Raw genomic sequence first — 25571 nt, 5'->3', positions numbered from 1 at the left:
CTTCACCCTGGCTAGATGGCTCAGTGGATTGGAGTGTCTTCCCAGGCACCAAAGGGTCCAGGATTCAGTGACCAGTCAGGGCACATACCCAGGTGCCAGGTTTGATCCCCAGTCTCAGACACTGGATGGGAGGCAACTGGTAGATATTTCTCACATATCCATGTTTCTCTCCCTTTCCCTTTGCTTTTCCCTTCCTTTCCCTCTGACATCAATTAAAAAGAAAGAGAAAGCTTCAAAGTCAGAAAAACTGAAATGAAAACTCATAATTAAAATTATTTAAAAATAATTCATATATGGTAGCAATGTCCAAAAGGTTCAGGAGGAAAGGAAACAGCACATAATATATATATTAAAAAAGTAGCCATTTTGCTCTAGGAAGCAATATAAATATTTAAGGAATTTTCTACTGTAAAATAATCCATTTTGCACATTATTAAAGTAAACATTAAAGCATTTGAAACTATACTAGTATACAGAAATAGGTACTTTAAGCACATTTCCTTTTTATCCAAAAATGAAAACAAAATTAAACAAATGTAATATCCTCTAGTAATAAAAATAATCAAAGGGAAATGAAAAATACTAAGGATCATAAATGAAGCATAGGCTAAAAAAGATCCTCATCAGGTTAAAACCTTTCACTTATTTTTAAGAGGAAATACTAAACTTGCCAGAATAGGGAATATTATATTTCAACAGTCCTTGTTTTGGTAGGTGAGATACTCATTATGTCAATACGCCCCCCCCCCCCCCCCGCCGCCCCCGTCTCCCTTAAAAGGAAATAACTTATCTGGGATTGGAGCAGGAGCTGTGATTCTTCTCCAGTCCTTGCAGATGAGGCGCTCATCATGTCACAGCCCTCATTCCTCCTTAAGATAAGATGGCATGGCCACGCTGCACATCAGTAAGGTTAGCACAGCTGCCAGATTTTTTTATGGCCACCCTGCACAGGTTTTTGTTTTCACAATATCTGGAAATGGCCTAGGGGGAGACATGAGATAGAACACAGGTACATTCAAAATAAAGGAGCTGCAGCCTTCACAGAGAAAGCATCACTGATAGCCACACAGTCCCACTTCTTTATATGGATTATAGTCCTTGCCTCTTCGGAGAGCTGGCGTATACACTGCATGGTCCTTGGGATCCTATTTTATGTTCATCCACGAAGTTAAGTAGTTTAGGGACTCTGATTAGATTGACAGAGCAAAGGGGAACTTAGAATTTGTTAAAGTTTGGGTTTTTTCAACAATGTCAAAGGTGTGACAGTCTTTCTCACAACAGTATCATCTGTTGTCTGCATACTTGGTTCCTTAAATATAATAAATATACAGTTGGGAAAAGTCATTGTTTACTCAGCTATTTACATTCTACCCAATCTTCATTAGTTAGCATTTACTCTAAGGAAATTTTAATGAGGCTGGCATGTGCTGTATTTTACTGAAAGGTCAAAAAGTGTAGTGACTGATGCACCATCAAGGTACTATTTCACTTGCACATTAAGGCAGACGCACTCTAAAGGACTATTAAGTACCACAAAAACTGTCCATTTTAGTTATAATTTTGTTGTATACTCCCCAGAATTCATAAGCCATAAATATTATTTTGTCGCACATACTTTAAAATTGCCATTAAAAACCCATATACTTTCTACACCCAGTGTTTGAAGTACATATTCTACAATCTAAGTATCAGTCTCTCAGGTTACTTCTGTCTAACAAACTGAAGGTACTGAACTGTGATCTATACAGAAAAGACATGAATTTGCAAACTGAGTTAAGAGTGATAAGTAGAATATGGTTGTAGATATAATTAATGATACAATTGTAGGAAATTATTCATGTATGGTTATAAAATAGAATACAGTTTCAAAAAAAACATCAAAGTTTAAAATGGATTTAAATTTTTCTGAATCGTGGTCACAGAAAAGGTAATTTTTATAATGTTGGATTCTTATATACACCATAAAAATACTACTAATATGATGTGAGAGAGTTAATAAGTCTTATTCAATGTGTTAGTTTAAAACAGCTTTTCATTTTCCTAGTCTCTACATAATATGATTTATGCACAGATACTGGTTTTGGAGTCTGGCAGAAAACTCCACTTTGTGATTCCACAGCCTTACCTCTAGGTTCAGTGCTCTTTCTTTTCGAAGAGGAGTCAATGCAATAGGCAACAATCCATGGTCACTTGCTAAGGACCGAAGGTCAAAATAGTATTGGGCATAGACACTGGTAGAAACATACAGACGAAACCGCAGTAGACATATGTATTGCCTTTCCAACTCATTTCTAGGGAAGAAGGAAAACACAAAACCACCACAGAGCAATTTTAGTCAACTTGGTTCTCTTCAAAATTGTCATTCTAAGCTACTAGGTTGGCTCTGAGTTTAGTTTTGAATCAAATAAAGGCTACCCAGCTGGGCTAATACACTAATGTTCAAACAGGCAAACAAGGTTCAACAATTTGTGGTCCCCTTTGAGTTTGGGACAAGGGGAAGGACTTTGAGTTTGGGACAAAGGGAAGGAGGTTGTGTCTCTTGTGCACAAAAGCTGTTGACTAGGGGCTCAATTATCAGAGTCCCATTAGTGCAGCTGTAGGTTTATTCTTCTTGCTCATTCACAGGGCTCCACTCCAGTGCTCAGATGAAAGGAATGGTGTATGCTGTTTCTTAGCCCTGAAGAACTTGCAGACATTTTCACCAGGCTGATAGCAGGAAGGGGATTCGGAAAGTAGAGATGTGCCAACAAAAGGACTGGGCACATCACCACAGCAACAAATGGATCCATTCAGAACCACCACTCTTATCTTTGAGGGGAAAACTCTTGGAAAATTATCAGACACCAATAAAGAAACTGAGGAAGAGACAAATAAATGGAAACATGTACAATGCTCATGGGCAGGAAGCATTAACACCTTTAAAATGTCCATACCACCTCAAATAATCTCTTTCAACCAAATTCCTATCAAGATGCCAATGCCATCATTTACAGAAGTAGAACAAGTAATCCAGAGTTTTATATGTACCCACAAAAGACCCTGGACAATTCGTCACAGCAGTTGAGAGAAAAACAAAAGAGGCTGGAGGTATCACACTACCTGATATCAAACTCCACTACAGGGTTATAGTAATCAAAACAGCATGGTACTAGCATAAAAACAAACATAGATCAATGAAACAAAATTGAAAGCCCAGAAATAACCCCACACCTATATGTTTAATTACTATTTGACATAAGAGGAGACTTCATTCAATGGTATAAAGACAGTCTATTCAATAAATGATGTTGGGTAAATTGAACAGATATATTCAGAAATTGAAGCTAGACCACTTCTTACACCATATACAAGAATAGACTCAAAATGGATTGTTAACATAAATGTAAGTGTCAAAACCATAAAACTCCTAAAAGAAAACATAGACACTAAAATCTGGAATATTTATCTTAGTGCTTTGCTGATAGATTACCCTGAGCAAGCGAAATAAAAGAAAAAATAAAGGATTGGGACTATATCAAACTAATAGTTTTAGTATAGCAAAAGAAAACATCAACAAAATAAAAAGACAACCCACTGATGGGAAAACATATGTGACATTGATATATCTAATAGGGGGTTTAATATTCAAAATTTATTCAAAAAACATATATAACTAAACACCTTATATAAAACATATACAGCTCAATACCAAAAATACGTAAAATCTAATTAAAAAATGAACAGAGGACCTGAAAAGACACTTATCCAAAGAGAGCAAACAGATGACTGATAGATAGGAAAAGATGCTTAACATCACTGATCATCAGTGACATGCACATTAAAACCACAATGAGATATCCTCACACCTGTCAGAATGGCTATCATCAACAAACAGTAAGTGCTGACAAGGATGTGGAGAAAAGGGAACCCTCGTGCACTTTTGGTGGCAAGGTATATTGGTGCAGACATTGTGGGAAATAGTTTGGAAGTTCCTCAAAAATGAAAAATTGAACTGCCTTTGACTCAGTGATTCTACCCCTGGTATATATCTGAAGAAAACCAGGACACTAATTGAGAGGATATATGCACCCTATATTCACTGCAGTATTATTCATAATCCTTAAGCTGTAGAAGCAACTCAAGTGCCCATTAACTGATGAGTGGATAAAAAAGCAGTGGCATATTATGACTCATCCATAAAAAAGAATGAATTCCTGCCATTTGTGAGAGAATAGTTGGACCTAGAGGGTATAATGTTAGTGAAATAAGTCAGTCAGAGAAATACAAATAACATATGATTTCAGTAAAAAGCAGTATAAATGAACAAACAAAACAGAAGCAGACTCAGAGGTAAAGGGAACATTTTGATGGTTGCCAGAGGAGAAGAGGTTTGGGGGCGCTGGGTGAAGAAGGTGAAGAAATTGAGAAGTACAGACTGGCAATTACAATGCAGTCATGGGGATATAAATTACACCATGGGAAAGAGAGTCAATAATGCTGCAATAACTATGCATGGTGTCATGTCAGAACTAAAAATACCGTGGAAAACACTTCGCAAAGCACATGATTTTCTAACCATTATGCTGTACACCTGAGACTAATATGAAATAACTAGAAGCCCTGTGCACAGATTTGTGTTCTTACACAACCCGGGACCCCTCGGGGGATGTCAGAGAGCCAGTTTCGGCCTGATCCCTGCAGGCCAGGCCCCGGGACCCCACTGGAGCATGAATCTGTGCTCTGGGCCTCTAGTATGCATATAAGATCTTTGGTTAATCTCTTCCCACCCTTCCTACTCCCCCATTCTCTCTGAGATTCATTAGTCTGTTCCATGTTCCCATGCCTATGGTTTTCACTTCTGCATTAAGCATCTGCCCAGGTGGCCAGTGCACATCATAACTACTGGCTGGGCAGCCGGTCGCTTAGGCTTTTATTTATATATAGATATTGAATGTAAAGTCCTATTGAAAATAAATGAAATTTTGAAAACGGGGGAATAAAAGACCTGAACTGGTAGACAGCATTAAGAAAGGCATTAAGGTATTTACATTACTGTTGTTTTTGGATCTGAACTTCTACAAACTTTGCTACCAGAAAAATATACCAAATCATCACACAGATGATTATAATAATAACACATGAAGACATACTAATTAATGAGGAGAATGAAATGTCAAAGCAAATATAGATAGAAAAAATGTGTGTAATTTTATGCCTAGTTCAGTCCTCTGCACAATGTAACCTTTCAAAATATTTCTTATTTTGTAAACTTTATGGGGCAAATAAGGTATTTGAAAATGGTTAGAAACTTCATCAAAATCTTGCAAACTCACAAGTTCTTGATTGTAATGCCCCTTAGCAATGGGAAGAAGTGAAAATTCCACATAGCCTCATCGTGCAGATACTTGTAGGTCAGAATAATCGCTCCCAAAACAATGCGTTTCCAGTTAGATGGGCAAATGTCGATTTCAGCATAAGATAAAAGTCTTTCTATGTAAACCTGCAAAGTAGAACACTGGTTTTTGATTCTAGTTCAGTTCAAGTGCTGTGTTAAGAACTTTCAGGAACGATAGATTTCATCAGTTTTTGACATGCCTTTTATTCATAGCTTCTAGAGAGACTGCTTGGCCAGCCAAAGCCAGAGGCCAAGAAACAGTTGCAAATCAGACACTTCTACTGCCTACTTTCCCATGTGAATTTCCAGCCTGCTCACCAAAGAGTCGCTGGTTCCACTCTCGGCCCCTGTCAGGACTCATGCGGGAGGCAATCAATAGATGTCTCTCTCTCTCATACTGATGATTCTCTCTATCTTTCTCCTCTCCTCCCCTTTCTTTTCTACTTTCTCTGAAAATCAATGGATAAAATATCCTCTGGTGAGGATTAAACATTTTTTTAAAGAGAGTCCCCCCAGTGGCTGCTGTGTGGTGCAGCAGGACAGGCAGTGCAAACAGGTGTGTCTGAGGCAGGTCTTTACAACTGTCAGGTATTCCTGGACTTAGTGCCTTTGTAAGAAACACACACGCACACCAAGGATAGACATTTCATATTCCCTAAGCCTCACATCTCCATCACGATTCTGTGAAATCCATCTCTGTCTTACACAACCTGACTTGGTCAGTTCTGTTGGTTTCAGTTGGTAGCAGAGCTGCCAGTCTCTATCTCCCTGGTTCTCCTCTAAACCTGCCAGATAGCTGGTGAGATCTCATGATTTCTTCACATGTATTACATGTCTATTCTACAAAGAACTGGGTGAAGTTAACAGCTAAGCAAAGATTATAGAGGCAAGCTGTGATTTGCTGTTTCGTCAAAGGGTTCTTTGAAGGAGAATATGTTTACTGTCTGAGGTTATCAGATTGACAGCTCACATTAGCCAAAGGTGTTAAAACGCAACTGTATTTTAGAAAGCAAAAGGTTATTGAACATTATGTGTTATTAGTGAAAGTTTGCACCAATCTTCCAAAGCTAAATGCTCCCAGATACCCTAAGAATGAACCTCCTTACAAGGTTCAACTGTCAACTTTCTGGGAATAATTAGAGACATACACAACATTGGAAATCATTCAACTTTCCTTCATCACTTCTACAGATTTAGAAAGTGCCATTACTCATTCATTTATACCACTTGCCCTCCTGTGTCGGTGGAATTGAGATTTCTCTTCTTACTGAAACTCTTCTAGCAGTGAAGTCAATCCCATCCCACTTCTGAAGAACACCTCCCACAATTACCTCTTCTTGAACACTTTCCTGTGCCAGAGATTCTCCCAAATATGAATGTATTTATGTGATACCCATCCCACTCCCCACAATCACTAGACTGCCTCCTGTCTGTTTGCTCACAGTGAATGCCCTGAAGCTGCTGCTCATCTCCCATCTCTCCTTCACCCACTGTAGTCTGCCCCTGGCACTGTCACTCGACTGAACCTACTACTGCTAAGGTCATCGGTGCGTTTGCACATACAAACCAGAGCTCTTCACCCCAGCTCCCCACTCCCCACGCATTCCCTAATGTCATGTGGGGCACTGCCATTTGCCTAGGTGCTTGGCCAAAGACGTCCAATTGAGTTAACCTCCTGCAATCTGTGAGCAATTCTTGTTATCCCTGCCTGTCACTGATAGTGAGGCTGCTTCCCAGTCTATTTGTCACTTCTCACCCATGTCACTGTTATTGCCCCTGACTACTCGGCCTCCACTCAGACTCCCAGCTACCATCATTCTCCCCAAAGCAGCCAGGATAGCTTTTGTAATCAAGAGCACTTCCCCACCCTGCTCAACTCTGCCAAAGGGTTTCCACCAAACAAATAAAAATGTCACTTCCTCCCATGGCCTGCAAGCTGCAAGGCCCAATCAGGTAGCACTTGCCCTTCTAGGTCCACATGCCCTACATTCTCTCCCTCATTCCACACTCTGACCACACTGGCCATACCTCACTCTTACTCAAATACCAAGTATAAGTTCCCGTCTCAGAGGCTGGCACTTGTTCCCTCTGCACATAACGCCAGAGCTCCTCATCTTCCTCAGTTCAGTCAGGCCAGGGTCAGATGTCATCTCTTACAGAGGCTCTTCCTGATCACCTCTCTCAAGTAGCAAGCCCCTCTCAGCATGATAACACGTCACCCTGCTGTACATTTGTGATATTTACTACTACCTGAGATATTCACCTTTTAACAACACTCAGTTAAAGAAATATTTCTCTCTTCCTCACTAGGACAGAAGCTCCATAAAAGCAAACACTTTATTCAACCATGGCTCTCCTCTATCCTCTGCACTTAGATCTGTAAGGACTCAGCTCTGAAGGAGAAATCATCAGGCATAGCTTAGGGTGCTATCGAAAACAGGGAGAAACAATAAAATAGAAGGAAGATAAGCGAGGTTCCAGAAAGAGAGTGAGGTCAAAGTGCTCAATGCTGACAAGAAGTTGCTCATTCCATAAATATCCACTAAATACCTGCTCTTGTTACTCTTCCTGCTTCCATGTACTTTTTATTCACACATTTTCTCAGTATTGGAATAGCTAATACTAATTCCCTGCCAGTAGCTCAGATTCATGCTCTAATTCCACATATTCAAACGCGTGGCTTGGTGCATCAAATGCGTGCATGGAGGGGGGTGCTCCCTCAGCCCAGCCTACATCCTCTCCAATCGGGAACCCCTTGGGGGATGTCCAACTGCCAGATTAGGCCCAATCCCATGGGCCTAAACTGGCAGTTGTACATCTCCCTCACAATCTGGAACTGCTGGCTCCTAACTGCTCACCTGCCTACCTGCCTGATTGCCCTTAACTGCCTCTGCCTGCCTGGCTGCCTGCCGGCCTAATCGCCCCTAACTGCCTCTGCCTGACTGCCTGATCACCCCTAACTGCCCTCTCCTGCTGGCCTGATCTTGCCCCCAACTGCCCTCCTCTGCTGGCCAATTTGGTTCTGACTAGTCTCTTTCTATGCCAATCAGCATCAAAAGCTCTGCTTCCTAGGGAGCCATTGCCTCCTCACACTTCACCCAGATTTGGTTCTGATTGGTCAGTTTCTATGCTAGTCAGCGTCTCTGGGTCTATCAACAGAGCCTGCTCAGTAGTGCGGCACTGATGAGCAGCCCCGGTGGAGGCCTGGAGAGAAATAGAGGTGCTGCTGCTGTCACGGCTTGGAGAGAAAGAGAGAGGCAAGTGTTGATCAACAGCTGCCACACAGGCTATGGATCAGACCCTGCTTCTCTCTTCAGGCCTCTCTCTGGGCCTGGTTTGCAGTCCTCTCAGCAGTCAGTGCTGGGTCATCGTGCCTGCAGCTGCAGCAGTCAGTGCTGGGTCACCACGGCAACCCAGTGCTGACTGCAGGACTGACTTTCGGTTGGCTGAACCTCCGATTATGACGAACTCAGGGTTTTTATATAGTAGGATGATCTCTAGAGATGCCCCTCTGTCTCACAGGTGTATCATCTTAATGTGTTTGAAAAGGACTCACCCTCTTCTACCCCAGATGCTCTCCTTGCTGAGTTTCCTAGCTCTTCAAGTGGGAGCACCACTCCCGCCTTTGATCAGCTGTGCTCAGCACTCCAGAGGGCTGGCAGCTCTGTGGAAAGGCCTGTGTCTAATCCAGTGCCCACTGAGGGGTCTCTATTCAGAAGCACAGGCTGCCTCTCCAAAATTCTGACTGAACACTGATGGAGGAGTCACTGCACTAAGTACTCTTCCCTCAGACCAAGCAGGAGACTTTCCCCTTTAGGATTGTCCGAGGGAGGAGTGATACAATCCCCATTCCTTCTCACTAGAATGGACCACTCATTCCAAATGACACACTCTTTCCACAGGAATCCTGGATGAATGACACAGAGCCCCTTACACAGCTGTAGCTGAGCAGACAACCAGCAAAGCCCTTTCACGTCCTACTGGCACTAGAATCCTGGAAACATCACAGGCAGGCACAAGAGTACAGAAAGGACGGATGAATACCCATCATCCAAGGAACAGAGAACATTGGGCTCTAGTTCTCAGTCAGGACACACATTACAACTGCCCGGGGAATGCAGCCTGCGACTCAGCTTAGACCTACACTGAACCTGTCACTGCCTGGGGCCCAGAAGGTTCTGTTACTGCCCCCATCCTGCCCCATCAGCACACCTTGTATGTATGCCTGTGTGCACTGCATGTGCCTATGTCTCCTGAGGTCTGGAGGGAGAAATTGGAAACCTCTCCCTCCTGCTGCCTTTGATAGCAGTCGCTTTGTGGTGAAAAAAGCAAGGGCATTTTAAATCATAGTGATTATTAAGCTCAAGTGTGTGAACTTTCCATCCTTTGATAGGTTTCCCTTAATAAAGTTCTGAAGGAAGAACTATCTTACCAATGTTGTTATGGCATATCCTCCTGTTGCCTTAAAGGCAATGAAGAAAGGTCGAATAAATCTGTAAATTGATTCGGGATCAGGATTATGATGAAAGAATTCCTCAGGAACCTTTTCTTCCTGAAAGAAAGTACCCATTGAAGAAAAATATTAAGTACTTTTGTAACAACCATGTTCCACTTGTGCCCATGTGCCGCTTAAAATAATTTTGATTGGGTGACATGTATTTTAGCCTTTTAAATATAAATAATGGGACCTTAAAAAACAGTGACTGAATATTGACACTCATTAAAGATAAATACAAGCACAACCTCAGAATATTTATAAATTCCTTTCCACCTTCCCCTACAATATTCTGTCTAAATGTGAACTATTTTTAGACTCCAAAGACTTGTTGGTCATCATGTCATACTTCTCTGCAATCAACTTTGAGAATGTAACCATCAGGCTCTAAGGCTGTGCTGTGCATACAGTGCTCACCAGCTACATATTGTTATAGAGCATATCTGAAGACATTTGAAAATTTTTGTCATTCTAATTAATTCACTATTGAAATAGCTGTTTAATTGTCTTCTAGAGATCCTGACATATCTATTAGGTTTATGTACAAATATTCATATTGCTTGATGCTATTGAAAATTTTCTTTTAAAAATATACATTTTTGTTTTTCAGGCATGTTGTCCACTGTAGCTCACTAATTATACAAAGCTGAAACTCAGTTCTTACTGACATATCCTATATAATAAAAGGGTAATAAGCAAATCGACCAAATGGCGGAACAATTGGTCGCTGTGATGCGCACTGACCACCAAGGGGCTGAGCCTCAACACAGGAGCTGACCCCTGGTGGTCACTGTGCTCCCACAGGCGGAGTGCTGCTCAGCCAGAAGCCAGGCTGATGGCTGGTGAGCACAGTGGCTGTGGCAGGAGACTCTCCTGCCTCTGTGGCAGAGCTAAGGATGTAAGCCATCAGTCAGACATCCCCTAAGGGCTCCTAGACTGCAAAATGCACAGACTGGGCTGAGGGATCCTCCACCCCAAGTACAGGAATGGCTCGCACCGGGCCTCTAGTTTCTTATATAACACGAGAGGCTCAGGGCACAAAATCCGTGCATGGGTGGGTGGCCCTCAGCCTGTGCCCTCTCACAATCTGGGACCCCTCGGGTAGGGTCCCTAGGCTTGACTGGTGATGAGGCCCTATTGGGGCTTTCCTTCTCCTGGCTACTGGCAGTTGGCCATGCCCCCGCTGTTGCCACTGCTTGCCATTGGTGTGGCACTGCCAACCCCTACCCCATCACTTGGCATCACCCTCTGCGGACAACAGGCGTGGGGTGTGATCATTGGCTGGCCTTTGTTTTCCCTCTGCGGGGTGATCACTGGCTGGCCCTGCACACCCACCACCACATTGCTAGCTAGTGGGCTGGGCCTCCCTCTGTGGGTTGATTGATTACGGGGGCCCCCAAATCAATCACCCTGCAGAGGGTGGCCCTGCCCACACACGACAGTTCTGTCTGTAGGGGTAGCCTGGGTCTTCCTCTTTAGGACAATTAGTTGTGGGGCTCTGCCCACCCAGCTGGGGCTCCACAAATGGTCACCGCCCAGAGGATGGCCTGGGCCTCCCTCATTGGGGCGATCACGGAGTGCCACCCCACCCCGATCGATCGCCCCGCCAGCCAGAGGCATGTGTCTCCCCCTTTGGGGCCTTGGCCTCCCTCTGTAGGGCGATCATGGGGGCGATGGCCGGGCCCCCTGACCAATCACATTGCACCCACCTTGGCAGGCCTGGCACCAGTGTGTGTCATAGCATGGTCATCCAAAGTTCATCTGGAAGGTCGTTCTGCTGTTTGGTTGTATGGTCGGTTTGCATAGTACACTTTTATTATTATAAACTAGAGGCCTGGTGCACGGATTTGAGCACAGGTGGGGTCCCACGGCCTGGCCTACGGGGATCAGGCCAAAACCAGCTCTCCAACATCCCTCGAGGGCTCCCGGACTGTGAAAGGGTGCAGGTCAGGCTGAGGCACCCCTCACCCCAGTACACAAATGTTGTGCACTGGGCCTCTAGTTTCTTATATAACACTAGAGGTCTGATGCACAGATTGTGCACAGGTGGGCTCCCCTGGTCTGGCTTGCAGGGATCAGGCTGAAACCACTCTCTGACATCCCCCAAATGGTCTGGAATTGCAAGAGGGCAGTTCTCGGGTTACACACCCCAGAATCGGTCCCTCCTCTCTGGTTCCAGGTTCATCACCTGAGAACCACAGCTGCCAACTCACAGCAACTCAGTAGCATCTGCATTGAGTGTCAGCCCCCTGTTGGTCAGTGCGCGCCATAGCTACCAGTTAGACAGTCGCTTATGCTTTTATATAGAGAGATTTCTTTTGTAAAATAATTAGATACAACATGTGGTGGGGACGAATTCTTAAAGGAAGGTAATGTGAACTCCAAGCTGGAGAAAGTAATTTTTTACTAGTGATTCATTTTGAAGCAAATCAGCATGGAATAAGCACAACTGTCTGAGAGAAAAGGACAACCTCAATACAACTGGCACTTACTGTGACAGGATGGAGTCTCTCATCAAAAATGTCCTTGGATCTATTTGCATCTCTAGAAAACAAGAACGTGATTGAAAAAAAACTAATCCAGGAATTGTCGTGTTAGCAACACATCTGCTGGGAGTAGAGGGGGGTGGAGGGAGCTTAACCTTCAACAAAGAAAGTCCTTCTACAAATTCTTCTCTTAGATCCCGTAGGAATTTTCTGACCTCTTTTTATTCAGCACATCAAATTCTGTGAAATTTTTTCTACAATGACCTGCCAGAGCTGCCTTTATAAGCATTGACCCTCCCCAATAGGCAAAACTAGGCAACCAAATCGATGGCCAGTCCTCTAACCTCTCATTGGCAGACACAGGAACATTTTACAACGCAGTAGTAGTGGGCAATTCTTCATGTGAGAATGAGATTCCTGTTTTTTTTTTTCCACTGTTTTTTCTCTCACTAGTTCCCTATATTATATTTTTCTTGATTCTTTACAATAATCTGAGGTTAAAATTTGCCTTTGTATTTTAAAAGTGACCACTCTATTGATTTGAGGGGGAAAAAATGGATTGGCTGCCTCCTATACATGGAACTGTAGCTATGTGGCCTTACAGTATTGAACCTACAACCTAGGTATGTGCTGCCCTAACTTGGAATCAAACCTGCCAGCTTTTGGTGTACAAGACAATGCTCCAACCAACTGAGTGAGGGAAACCAGTCTTCTGGGGGTTTTTAGGTTTAATATTCCACACTACTACACTCTGCTCATTTACACAGTGGTTCTCCAAGTGTGTTTTGCAGGCTTCAGTGGTTCCACTAGACCATTTCCAGGAGACCCATGAGGCAAAAACTGTTTGTATAGAAATATTAAGGCACTGCCTGCATTTATACTGACATTTGCAATGACTGGATAAAAGCCAAAGTCAGTAAAACTGGTTTCTGAGCAAGAATCAAGGCAGGGGTCCCAATCTGTGCTAGTAGTCATTCTATTCTTCACTACCACTTGTTGACAAGAAATATGCTTTACTTAAGCACATCTTTGATAAAGCAGTGACAATGAATAATGTAATTAGAAGTTGAATCTTCTTTTTATACTCTACAGTGGTTCTCAACCTTCTGGCCCTTTAAATACAGTTCCTCATGTTGTGACCCAACCATAAAATTATTTTCGTTGCTACTTCATAACTCTAATGTTGTTACTGTTATGAGTTGTACTGTAAATATCTGATATGCAGGATGGTCTTAAGTGACCCTTGTGGAAGGATCATTCGACCGCTAAAGGGGTCGTGACCCACAGGTTGAGAAATGCTGCAAGGGGAAGTATGCATTAAGCATTTCTGCATACTGAAATGTGGTTGTTAAGGAAAAGCACTTGGAATTAGTTGTGAGATGAATGCCCTACTGTTCTCAGAGAATAATATTTTTATTTGATAATACAAGTGTCGTGCACACAAGACTGAAAAGTGAGTCTGTCACTTCCAGGAAAATAACTTATACATTTCTTGCCAATTGCACAGTTCCAGCTATCAAGCTCAAAATCAAGATTGGGGAAAACTTGTATCCTTTTTGTGACCTAACAGTTTTTCAATACCTAAAGGTTTTTCTGGGAAGACTGGTGGTTATGTGATGCTACCTAACAAAAGTGAGTTTTGATACTGTAAAAAGAAATGTGAGCTGATACTTTCCAAATGACCAATGCACAATGTTATTAAAAAATTACTTACAATTTAAGAGATTCATTTAGCATAGAAGATGTATGCATGGGTACTAATTTAACAGAGACCTTAGTACAAGTTCAAGGATAGGATTTAAAATTCCATTGTAACTAATTTCAGAAGACAGCTTCTGTGGACTTCTGGTATAGTATCAAAGAATATCCAAAATTATCTGAAGGCTTTGAAAATACCAACTTTTCTAGCCATAAAGATACATGAGGCTGGGTCTGCATATTGTTTATTCAAAACAAATTATTGAAATGACTGAGGTAATCACTAAGGATTGAAGACAGGTTGTAAGTGAGAATCAGCTGTCTTCTGTTGAACCAGACATAAAGAGATTTGCAAAATGTAAATAAGTGACACAATTTCCATTCGACCAATTTATTGTGGAAAATGATTCTCTTTTATAAAGAATTTTGTTACCACTATGACTTGCTATCAGGGGTGTTTCTGCCCCCCAGGAAACATTCGGCCATGGTGGATACAGCTTTTGTTGTCAAAATGGGGCCTGGGAAGATTATGCTACTGGCATCTAGTGAGGAGAGGCCAGGGAAGCTGTAAACACCCTGTAACGCACAAGGCAATCCGCCACAACAAAGCAGTATCCTGCTCAAAATTTCAACAGTGCTATAAAAACCATGTTTCAACATACAAGGAATTCATTTTTAAATTCTCAATTTTAATTTCTAATACAGTAAATATCAATATAAACCACATAAACAAATTTTCTTCAGGATCCTCAATAACTTATGCATTAGGAGTCCTAAGACTAAAACAAATGGTTCGCTTCAACAATGTAATAAGAGCACTATAGCTTACTCCAATAATATCCATAGTTAAAATCTAACACTAACTTTATATCTTGTAAGTTTATTAGCTAGAATCACAAGACTGGTTTTAAAACTCACCTCTTCTTTATGTGGTAATATATTGCTAGTGCCAGGCTGTGGAGAAAAGAAAAAGTAACAATTGACTTTATGTCAGGTCTGAAGACAGGTTTTAAAAGGGTTGTGGTGGGAGAAGACCATCCCAGCTGCCCAGTGGCCATGAGATCCTCATTCAGAAAGTATCGCCCAAGCACTTTCTGCCTTGTGGTAGTTCTTTGTCAGTTACTAAAATTAGGAAAACCAAAATGCTAAGGAATATGCTGTTAGAAGACATGTTTTGGGTGATCATTATAACATATAAGTTATTACACTCTTGCCCTATCTTTTGCCTTTCTACTCAGAGAACCTTTCATCGTGTACAAGTTAGATCTACTTGTACACATGCTTAAATTTAAGCCACAGTAGTTTTTCCACCTGCCAACCTATTTTCCTTCTTCCCCTAAAGTTAAATAAAATGCTCTATACCAAAGAGAATCATTTAAGGTCACTTTTACATAATTGTTAAGAAAATGTAATGGCAAATATAAGAATGCAATGAAGTAAAATTATACACCGTGTAGTATTAAAAACATTTATTTCCAAATTAGTTTAAATAAAATTTTAATGAGCAGATGTAAGTCCTCACATACTGCGTAAGTTCCTATATCCCTATGTTATTCCCAGATGCTGTGTAACATGAAACAAAGGATTGCTGTAGATCAAGTTATATGCTTTTTCTCTTTGCCCCAAATGTCAGAAATGAAGCTCCAAATAATTGAGGAAAAGCAAATCTGAATTTTATAACTACGTTATAGAATATTAGCAGTTGTACAAAGGCCTGTAGCATTGTTAGCATCAAAGATGGGCACTTCTATAGTGCTTCAAACAGTTTCATCTTCAAAATGATTTTAAAATCATAGAATTTGAAGCATATAAGCTGAAAGGAACCAATGAACTTGTGATGATATTTAACTCAGCAACCCATTTTACAGAGAAAGTAACCAAGGCCTAAAACTGACTTGCTCAAGGTCCCACCACGAGTGAGAAGCAGTACTCCTTCTTCTACCCTCTATCCAGGCAGTGTGGTTCCCAAGCTTGGCTGTGCATTGGGATCATCAGAGGAGTTTTACAAACTGCCTTCTTCCACCTTGAGATGCTCTGATTTAACGGGCATTGGTTAACTTTGGAAGCTTCTCGGGTGATGACAAAGTGCAGCAAAGTTTGAGAACACATGAAGTAGAGTTAAAATCAAAATCATCCCAGATGCTTTTCTCCACATAAAAATGCCTTCCATCCCTCCTCAGCTTATCAGAATTCTTGTGAGAGTGACAGAGTGTGTTAGGGAAGGAGAAATGGAATGCATGTGTTTAGAGACACATTTAGACAAAAAATGCATAAGTGATTCTAATAAGGCTCACCCATCCCATTGAGAACAATGCACTATTACCTCAGAATAAACATTTTTTCAAAACCATTCCTAAAAGCTAAGGAGCTCTATTAATATTCTCACTAAACATTTAATTTACCAATAGTAAATGTACTGAATGATCATTTTCAAAACTTGATAAGAGCAAATGAAAATTTGCTGTACTTCCAAAAATTAGACGAATTTGGAGGGAAAAGGCGTAACACCCACTTGTCTAAGTAAGGCTAATCTTCAAAACAACTCTTGAATTATATATTGTAACACCAGAATCATCTAATTCAAAAGAAGCTATGAAATGCAGCCAGAAAGGACTGGTCTTTACTCCCGGATTTAGTGGCCAGACTGAAGAAAAAGACTCAGTGATTGTGAGTTGGGTGCCAAATCTCAGGACTTTAGAGAGAGACGGGCTCCAGTTTTGCTGAAACTCAATTTGATCTCAACTGTTGTTATGAGAGAAGAAACTTACATTATTATGATTGTGAACTGGCTGTTATAATTAAAGTAGAAGTTACTGAGAATTTAATTAGCCAAAAAAGCTGATACAATATAAACAAAATTAAGTTTATAAATAAATTATGTCTTAGGACTGAAAAATAAAATCAGGAATGAGCATTTTAATATTTTCAGGTAGAATTTCCCAAACTGTGTTCTGGAAAGTCAACCCTCTCATCCTGGAGAGACACCAATAATGATCCTTGGACAGCTCCAATGGGATTCAGGAAGCTCCACATCCTAGTTTGGTTTTATTTTGCTCTTAAGTAAGCTTGAAAGTTTCATATTAGGGTGTTTTTAAAGTGCATCTCCAATTGTGGACTATGAACTCACAGAACTTAATGAATAGTTTTCACCATCATGACACTGTTATGTTTGCTTAAGCGTAAACTTGACTGTGACTCTGTTTCCCAAACTTCACCTCTCTCATGATTTTTTGCTTTGATTTTGTTATATATGGATCGATAAAATGTAGTGTCTTGAAGATGTGTAAATATATATCTATACATACATATATATAACTACATTTAATTCATCTATGAAATTAAAACCTCAGTTGAACAAATTTAATCCTCAAAGAAATTATCCTGAAAAGTTGTTTCTTTAGACTGCTTTGATGCATTTTTCCTGGAAGGAGAGTGCATTTCAATATAGAAATAGTGCAGAAAAAAAGAAAGTAGGATGGGGGAAACCTGACACAATCCAATGGGCTGTAATTGCAGATACATGCTGGTGCCGGTAGGGGACAAGCTGTCCCTTCTTCCAAGAGCAGCTTCCAGGGTAGTACACATGGTTTTAGGCCTGTATCTCATGAAGAAATACTTTATTCCAGAAACATTCAGTAAAACACACCTCTCCTATCATTGTGTTCAACAATGTCTCAGGAACAGTAATGCCTCAAGTAAAGATAAACACTTTTGGGGGGATTTTTCAATTGTTAAGTGGGTTTCCCTTCTTCCATTCACTCTAAGATTAAAATGGAAGTGGAAATCAATATATAATTGACACCAGTGTTTTAACCTGAGCACTGAAAAGGACAATCAAATGAAAGTACATATGGGCAGGATTAGGGTTCTGTCCCCTATTTGTACTCACCACTGCAAGGTGATTTTCAAATCAGACTGAGAAATAGTGCTGTCTACAAATACTGTAGCACACGAGCTGTACTTTTCCCTAAGGTGACCAGGAGACACCTGAATGGGAAGGGGAGCAGAAGAAAATATCACAGTAACTTAAACCTACAAAAGTGTGTATTTCCTCGGTTAAAATGTCAGACAATTAAGCATTACAATTGTTCTCATACCCTATGAACTGCTTCAGTGCCATACCATGTTCAGCTCTGCAGTAAACACACTGCATGCTCTCACTTCCAACGATGAGAATTGACGAAGGGGTCATAAAATGCTGCCCTGGACATACTACCTATAATCCAACTTGGCAAACACCTATGATTAATTCCCTTTATAACAATGTAAAACATCTAAAATAAGATTTTAGTGTTTTTTCCTTGAGAAATGAATCCTGCCAAGATTTCTATTTCTACTATTTATTTTCTACATTAAGACATACTGCCTTCTATAATATTGAAGCAAGAGCTTTTACTGAAGTACATAAAAGCCAATAATAAATGTTAGTTCAGGAGACAGTGTGACAAAATACATGTATCTGAGGCAGAGGTGTGTGTGTGCTGGGACTGGCCTGCGGCTCACAAGTTAGGGACCAGAGTTCTCTCTGGGCCTCAGTTTCCTTACCTTGAGAATTAAAAAGTATTGTTTTAAGATTCTCTCACATCCAAAAATAGATCAAACAACTCTGAGAATTTAACTCTCTCCTCATGTTGAAATAAGACTATTACTACATTACTCAAAAGAGAACCTCAGATAATAAGGTACTTAACATGATATTACAAATTCTACTAGAGGCCTGGTGCACACATTTATGCACAGGTAAGGGGTCCCTTGGCCTGGCCCGCCAATCAGGGCTGATTGGGGCCGTCTTGCCCAGTCCTGATCCGGGCTGATCAGGGCCAACCAGCCAGGGGGAGGGACTATGGGAGGTTGGCTGGCCACAGGAGGTTGGCTTATGAGCACAATTAACACCAGGGGCAGTTTCTGCATTGAGTGTCTTCCCTCTGGTGGTCAGTGGGCATCATAGCGAATGGTTGACTGGTTGTAACGGTCTCCTAGGCTTTGATATATATATATAAACTAGATCCAATGCATGAGTTCATGTACGAGTAGGGCACCTCAATCAGGGCTGATTGGGGCTGTGGGAGGTTGGCAGGTGGGACAGGCCATGAAAGGTTGGCCAGGCAGCCTAATCGGGGCCATTGGGGCCAGCTGACCAGGGGAGGGGTCATTGGAGGTTCCAATCAGGGCCATTGGGGCCAGCTGGAGGGAGGAAACGTGGGAAGTTGGTTGACTAGCCTTGGGTTACGGCCATGGGAAGTTGGTTGGTCAGCGGGAGGTGCTGCAAAGGGTTGGTAAGTCACCTGGGGGGAGGGGCTATGGGAGTTTGCCCGGCCCAAGGGAGAGACTGCAGGAGATTGGCCAGGCCATCGGGGCCATCAGGCTGGCTGGCCAGTGGGGGGAGGGTTTGTGGGACGTTGGCTGTGGAAGTACACTGACCACCAGGGGGCAGCTCCTGCATTGAGTGTCTGTCCCCTGGTGGTCAGTATGCATCATAGCTACCAGTTGTTCGGTTGCTTAGGCTTATATATATATATATAGATTCCCTAAGCTACATGATACTAATCAGGACTCTGCCTAACTCAGATGCTCTCTCTGACTACAAGGCCTTTTTCTTCCACTTTTTCTCAGCAAGGTTAACCCCACTTCCCAGCTACCTCCAGGAGATTTCTGCCAACAGTTACACGACACAACTGCTCCCTTTCTCTACTCTCACACATCTGAGTTATTACTTGTTACACGGTATCAACTGCTTCCAGGGCATCCCTCTCATAAAAAGTGAGCTTCTCTAGGGAAGACAGGACTTTCACTCCTTTTATACATCCAACCTTCTCAGCACAGAATCTGGGGCAAGTTGGGCGTGCGACAAGTATTTGACCAATTGTCTAAAATCAATTGCAACTGGAAGGCAAATCCTACTACTGAGACAAATTAGAATTTACCTGCAGTGGTGTCAGACATATGACAATGATTTTTTGAGATATGCTAGAGAATAAATTATCTTTAAAACACTAGAAATATTCATGTCTTTTAGAAGTATCCATTGATTTAAGAGCCCAAAAATACAGCAATAATCAAATACGGAAAGAGCCCAAACGATGTTACAAAAATCCTCTTAGAGTAAAACCAAAACCCAATTCTAGTCACTGTAAGTAGTTGAAAGTAATAGTAGTAGTCTTTAATATGACAGAATACCAACATTCTAATAAGCTTCATTTTGTTAGTGGCAAAATGGCGCCAGATGTTTGACTTTTGTCGTTGAGTTTGGCTGAGGAAGAATTTAGAGCCAAGAACTTAAATTATAAGAGAAAGTATATTTAGAAAGTCACAGAGGTAGAAGTGAGCCAGTGTTGCTGCATGGGCTCCACACACAAGTTACAGAGGCAGAAGGGCCCCTGGAACTTAGAAGAAAGAAAGGAAGAATATACACACCCAGGGAAACAAGAGGGGGAAGGCATGGGCATGCTCCAGGTTGAGAGCACCTGAGAAGAGGGCGGGGAAGACTACAGGCATGCTCAAGGGAGAGAGAGCACAGGTGCTGGGTCCTTCATCTTAACGGCTTTGACCTAAAGGCAGAAATTTTAGGGACGGTCTTAGGGGACCTAAGCTGGGCCTGAAGCTGAAACCAACTGAGGCCTAGATATTACTTCTACTTTGACCAAAACTCTGTCTCTAAGCTCAGCAGACCTGAGGCTTTGTTACTAAGGTTGTTAGAATCAGGCCAGAACCTCTTTTGTCCTCAGGGCTTAATGCTATGGGAGTCAGGATGCAAGGGCATGCATGCAAGTTGTATGAGACTATTCACTGGGACCCTTGTTTCTCTTTAAGGGTGTCCATTTGCTGGGGGAGGAAGGATGAGGGGACCAGCGATATGAAAGTTCAGGGGTTGTAAACTGCATGACCGGTGATGTGCTAAGGGAGGAAAGGTCACCCTTGGGTGAGGTCCCACCCTACAATACTTGGTTTCCCAGTTTTGCCCATTGCTAGGCACCAACAGCTTTCTACTTTGGTGACATACTTGGCCTATCGTTCCTACTCTGTTCGTGTCTGCCTCACTGCCTACTGAATCAGTTTCCTTGTGTTATTATAAACTAATTCAGGTAAGCCTTCTTTCCTCATATTCCTGTAAAATAGCTTTCATCATGCTGTCACACTTTCCCACCAGGGTATCCCTCATATACACAAAAGGCAGGAAGGGAGATTGTCCGGTTGATATCTTTTAAAATGCAGAGCATTTTAAAACTTCCAGTATCCAATAATCAGAAATATCTTTATATTATACTAGAAGCCAGATACAGAAAATTCATGCAGGAGTGGGCCTTCCTTTCCCTGGCTGCCAGCACCAGCTTCCCTCTGGCACCCGGGACCTAGGCTTCCCTCGCAGCCCTGTCTCCATCTCGAAGTTGGTTGTCCGGGAGGATGTGGGGTCAAATTAGTATATTATACTTTTATTATTATAGATAAAATATCATTTTGCCTGTTTCAGATGCTTCCCTTTAAAGCCACTGAATCCTCAGTAACCAGAAGCACCAGATGGCATAATTTGAAAACAATCATTATTTAGAGGAATAAAGTCTCCTTCAAGCTAGAAATATTTTAACTATAGCTAAAACTCTGATATGTTTCTTAAGCCATGCAGTTAACATATACTTTACTATTGGGATCTCATCAGACGAATACAGCTTAAAATATGAAAACTCAATCAAATACTTTTTTTCTAAATGGAAGGTTTACTACTATACAGCTGCAATATGGCATATAATACACCATAATAAAGTCAATTATGACCAGAAACCTATATAGAGGGGAGTAAAAAGAATAGGAAAAAATGCACCAAAATATAGACTAATTACTAAAACTTTGGGTGATATTTGCTCCCATTTCCTCTATTTAAATTTTTTCCATTATAAACGTACATTGTGTTCTATTTGAAAATACTGCTAAAACACTGAAAATTTTTAATCAGACATGGGCTCACAGGTCTATGAGGGTTCATTTAGTAAAACAACACTTTACAGTATAGTACTGTTAGGTCCAATCAAAGCAACACTGAGTACTTCCCCATCAGTCCAGGTCTACTCCCAATTTTTCAAAATTTCCAGTACCAAGTATCTAGTACCCACTATGGTGGCAGAATTAAACCTCGTAGCAAATCCTGGATATACTGGCTGCCAGATGATTATGTTTCTCTCATCTTGCTTGAATATGTAAAACAATTGTTCTTTATGGTTAAAACTTTACTGTTGCTAGCGTACAACCTCAATAAACTCCACAGAAAAACATAGAGATAAAAATGCATATACTAAAAAAGAATCAAAGAGCCTAAATGCTAATGACAAGGTAGTCTTTGTATGTATTTCAGTAGGTCACTAGAATACACTAGGCAAAAATCCTACTGTATGTTCACTCATTCAGAACAAATGGTAGAATAGATTGACTTTTACAATCTTTTCAAGAAAGGGAAGGGGTTTGTTAGATTTACTTATTTATTATTATCATTGTTTTTTATTGTCTAAAGTTTTACATGTCTACTTTTTCCCCAATTGACTCCCCATGCCATTCCCACCCCGTGTGGGCAAGCCCCCACCGCCCCAGTGTCTGTGTCCATCGGTTATGCTAATATGTATGCATATAAGTCCTTTGGTTTCTCTTCTTACCCCCTCTCCCCCCTCCCCACTGCTATTTGTCTCTGGATCTATTCCTGTTTATCAAATTATGTTCATCATTATATCATACATATGAGTGAGATCATGTGATATTTATCTTTCTCTGACTGCCTTATTTCACTTAGCATAATGCTCTCCAGTTCCATCTGTGCTGTTGCAAATGGTAAAAGTTCCTTCTTTTTCATAGCAGCACTAGAGGCATGGTGCATGAAATTTGTGCACTGGGGGCGGTGTCCCTCGGCCCAGATGCACATTCTCCAATCTGGAACACCTCGCGGATGTCTGACTGCCTGTTTAAGCCCAATCCATACACCGGCAGTTGGACATCCCTTTCACAATCTGGGACTGCTGGCTCCTAACCACTCGCCTGCTTGCCTGCCTGATTGCCCCTTACTGCTTCTGCCTGCTGGCCTGATCGCCCCCAACTGCCCTCCCCTGCCAGCCTGATTGCCCCCAACTGCCCTCCCCTGAAGGGCTGATCTTGCCCTCAATGGGCCTCCCCTGCTGGCCTGGTTGCCTCCAACTGCTCTCCCCTGCCAGCCTGATCTCATCCTCAACTGCCCTCCCCTACTGACCTGATTACCCCTAACTGCATCTGCCTTGGCCCCCACCACCATTGCTTGGTCCAGAAGAAAGTTGGACGTCCAGAAGATGGTGGGTCAACCCAGTCTAATTAACATATTACCCTCTCATTAGATTATATAGGATAGGATTGCTTTAAGGGGGCGGGGAGGGAAGCCTTTTTCAGCAGGAGGAGATGCACTTGGCAGACAAAAATACATAATCACTATATCTTGATTGAGAGGCAGCCGTATGCACTGTACAGCCAAACTGGTCATTAAAAAATTGAACCACTTTCTTACACCTTACACCAAACAACCTTTGCCTTAAAACCTCTCCTCAGCCCCCACCTTAAGTTCTGCCTTCACAGTTCATCCAGATTAGGTTTTGATTGGTCAGTTTCTATGCCAGTCAGAATCAAAATCTTTGCCTCCTAGGCAGCCATTGGCTCTTCTCAGTTCACCCAGATTTGGTTGATTGGTCAGTTTCTATGCCAGTCAGCATCTCTGGGCCTATCTCCAGGCCTGATCAGACAGGTGTGGCTGACCAGCAGCCACCCCAGGCTTCTGGCAAGCAGGCTGAACTGCTGACCTCTCAGAGAGAGCGAGCTGCGGCTGCTGGTGAGGCCCATAGAGAGAGGCAAGGGCTGATCAGCAGCTGCCACGGAGGCTGTGTATCAGACCCTGCTTCTCTTTCCAGGCGACACCAGCACCAACAGCAGCTGATCAGCTCTGTCTCTCTCATTTTCTGAGAGGTCAGCATTTCAGCCCTCTCGCCAGTCCCTGCTCACCCGAGCCTGCTCCATGTGAAGTGTGGTGTTCGGTCATCCCTTCAGTTGTTTTGTACATTATGGTCCCTGGCTCTTTATATATATATATATACTAGTAGCCCGGAGCAGAAATTCATGCATGGGGGAGGGAGGGGAAGGGGGACTCTCATCCTGATTGGCTGGTGAGGGTAGCGGAGGGGGACGGTACCAGAGTTGGCGAAAGTCCTGAGAGCCCCTGGGTGTGGCTTGGCGTGCCTCCTGGGGCTGGTGAAGGTCACAAGAGCCCATGGCCATGGCCACCGTCGCCTCCTGGGGCACTTGACACAGGCATATGCAAATTAACCTCCATCCTTGTGGGATACTTTGTATAGTCACTCAGATTGGCTTGTGGATGTGGCTTGTGGGCATGGCTTGGGCGTAGCAGAGAGATGGTTAATTTGCATGTTTCTCTCTTATTATATAGGATAATGAACTCACAGAAAGAGAAATGAAAAAAAAATCCCATTTATCCGTGCACCAAAAAAATTAAGATCACTGGGAATAAATGTAATTAAGGAGGTAAAAGACCTCAACACAGAAAACAATAGGACATTGAAAAAAGAGATAAAGGAAGATCTAAACAAATAGAAGAACCTAATATGTGCATGGATTGGTAGAACCAACATTATTAAAATGTCCATACTACCCAAAGCAATCTACAGAATCAATGCAATCCCCATTAAAACACCAATTGCACATTTCAAAGATTGATAACAAACTTTCCTAAAATTTATATGGAATACAAAAATACCCTGAATAACCACAGCAATGCTGAGAAAGAAGAACAAAGTTGGAGGGATCACAATACCAGAAATGAAGCTATATGAGCAAGACATGGTTCTCACAACTGCCTGGTACTGGGACAAGAAAAGACATATAGACTAATGGAATAGAACAGATAACCCAGGGTTCCTTAGATTTAAGTTCAATAGCAAAGGCTAGAAAAATTATCATGCCTGGGAGTCTAAGTGACAACGCAAACCTTACTATCAAGTACCTGTTGAAATCCTGCCTACTGCCTCATCTTAACATATCCTATATAATAAAAGCCTAGGTAGTGTCATGTGATGTTGTCACAAGATGGCTGTCACAAGATGGCTGTCACAAGATGGCTGGCAGGGGAGGGCAGTTGAAGGTGATGAGGCCGGCAGGGTGGGCATTTGGGGGCGAACAGGCCAGCAGGAGAGGGCAGTTAGGGGTGACCAAACCTGCAGGGGAGGGTGTTAGGGGTGACCAGGCCTTCAGGGGAGGGCAATTGGAGCTGACCAGGCCTGTAGGGCAGTTTGGGGTGATTGGGCCTGTAGGGGAGGGCAGTTTGGGGTGATAGGGCTGTAAGGGGAGCAGTTAGGTGTCAATCAGGTTGGCAGGGGAGCGGTTAGGGTGCAATCAGGCTGGCAGGTAGAAGCAGTTAGGGGCAACTAGGAAGGCAGGCAGGCAGGCGGTTAGTATCCAGCAGTTCCGGACTGTGAGAGGGATGTCTGACTGCCAGTTTACCTATATT

General features: G+C 42.3%; 1 protein-coding gene across 1 annotated transcript in view; it reads right to left on the bottom strand.

Annotated features, from left to right (window-relative positions):
* Positions 1 to 870: 870 nt before the first annotated feature.
* The window catches only part of LOC139015680 (cyclin-Y-like protein 1), a 79409-nt gene continuing 54708 nt past the window's right edge, over positions 871 to 25571 (bottom strand). The window contains exons 4-10 of the mRNA XM_070423465.1: positions 17943 to 18040; positions 14972 to 15007; positions 12362 to 12413; positions 9807 to 9926; positions 5313 to 5479; positions 2126 to 2291; positions 871 to 981 (exon numbers count right to left, since the gene is read on the bottom strand). Of these exons, the coding sequence (XP_070279566.1) occupies positions 871 to 981; positions 2126 to 2291; positions 5313 to 5479; positions 9807 to 9926; positions 12362 to 12413; positions 14972 to 15007; positions 17943 to 18040 (750 nt within the window). The remainder of the gene's footprint in view (positions 982 to 2125; positions 2292 to 5312; positions 5480 to 9806; positions 9927 to 12361; positions 12414 to 14971; positions 15008 to 17942; positions 18041 to 25571) is intronic.

This window comes from Myotis yumanensis, unplaced genomic scaffold (assembly GCF_028538775.1).
Source record: "Myotis yumanensis isolate MYYU_CA2020_CCGP unplaced genomic scaffold, mMyoYum1.0.hap1 SCAF_1, whole genome shotgun sequence".
NCBI lineage: Eukaryota > Metazoa > Chordata > Mammalia > Chiroptera > Vespertilionidae > Myotis > Myotis yumanensis.
The sequence above is the reverse complement of the archived record's forward strand: the minus strand, read 5'-3'. Positions and strand labels throughout refer to the sequence as shown.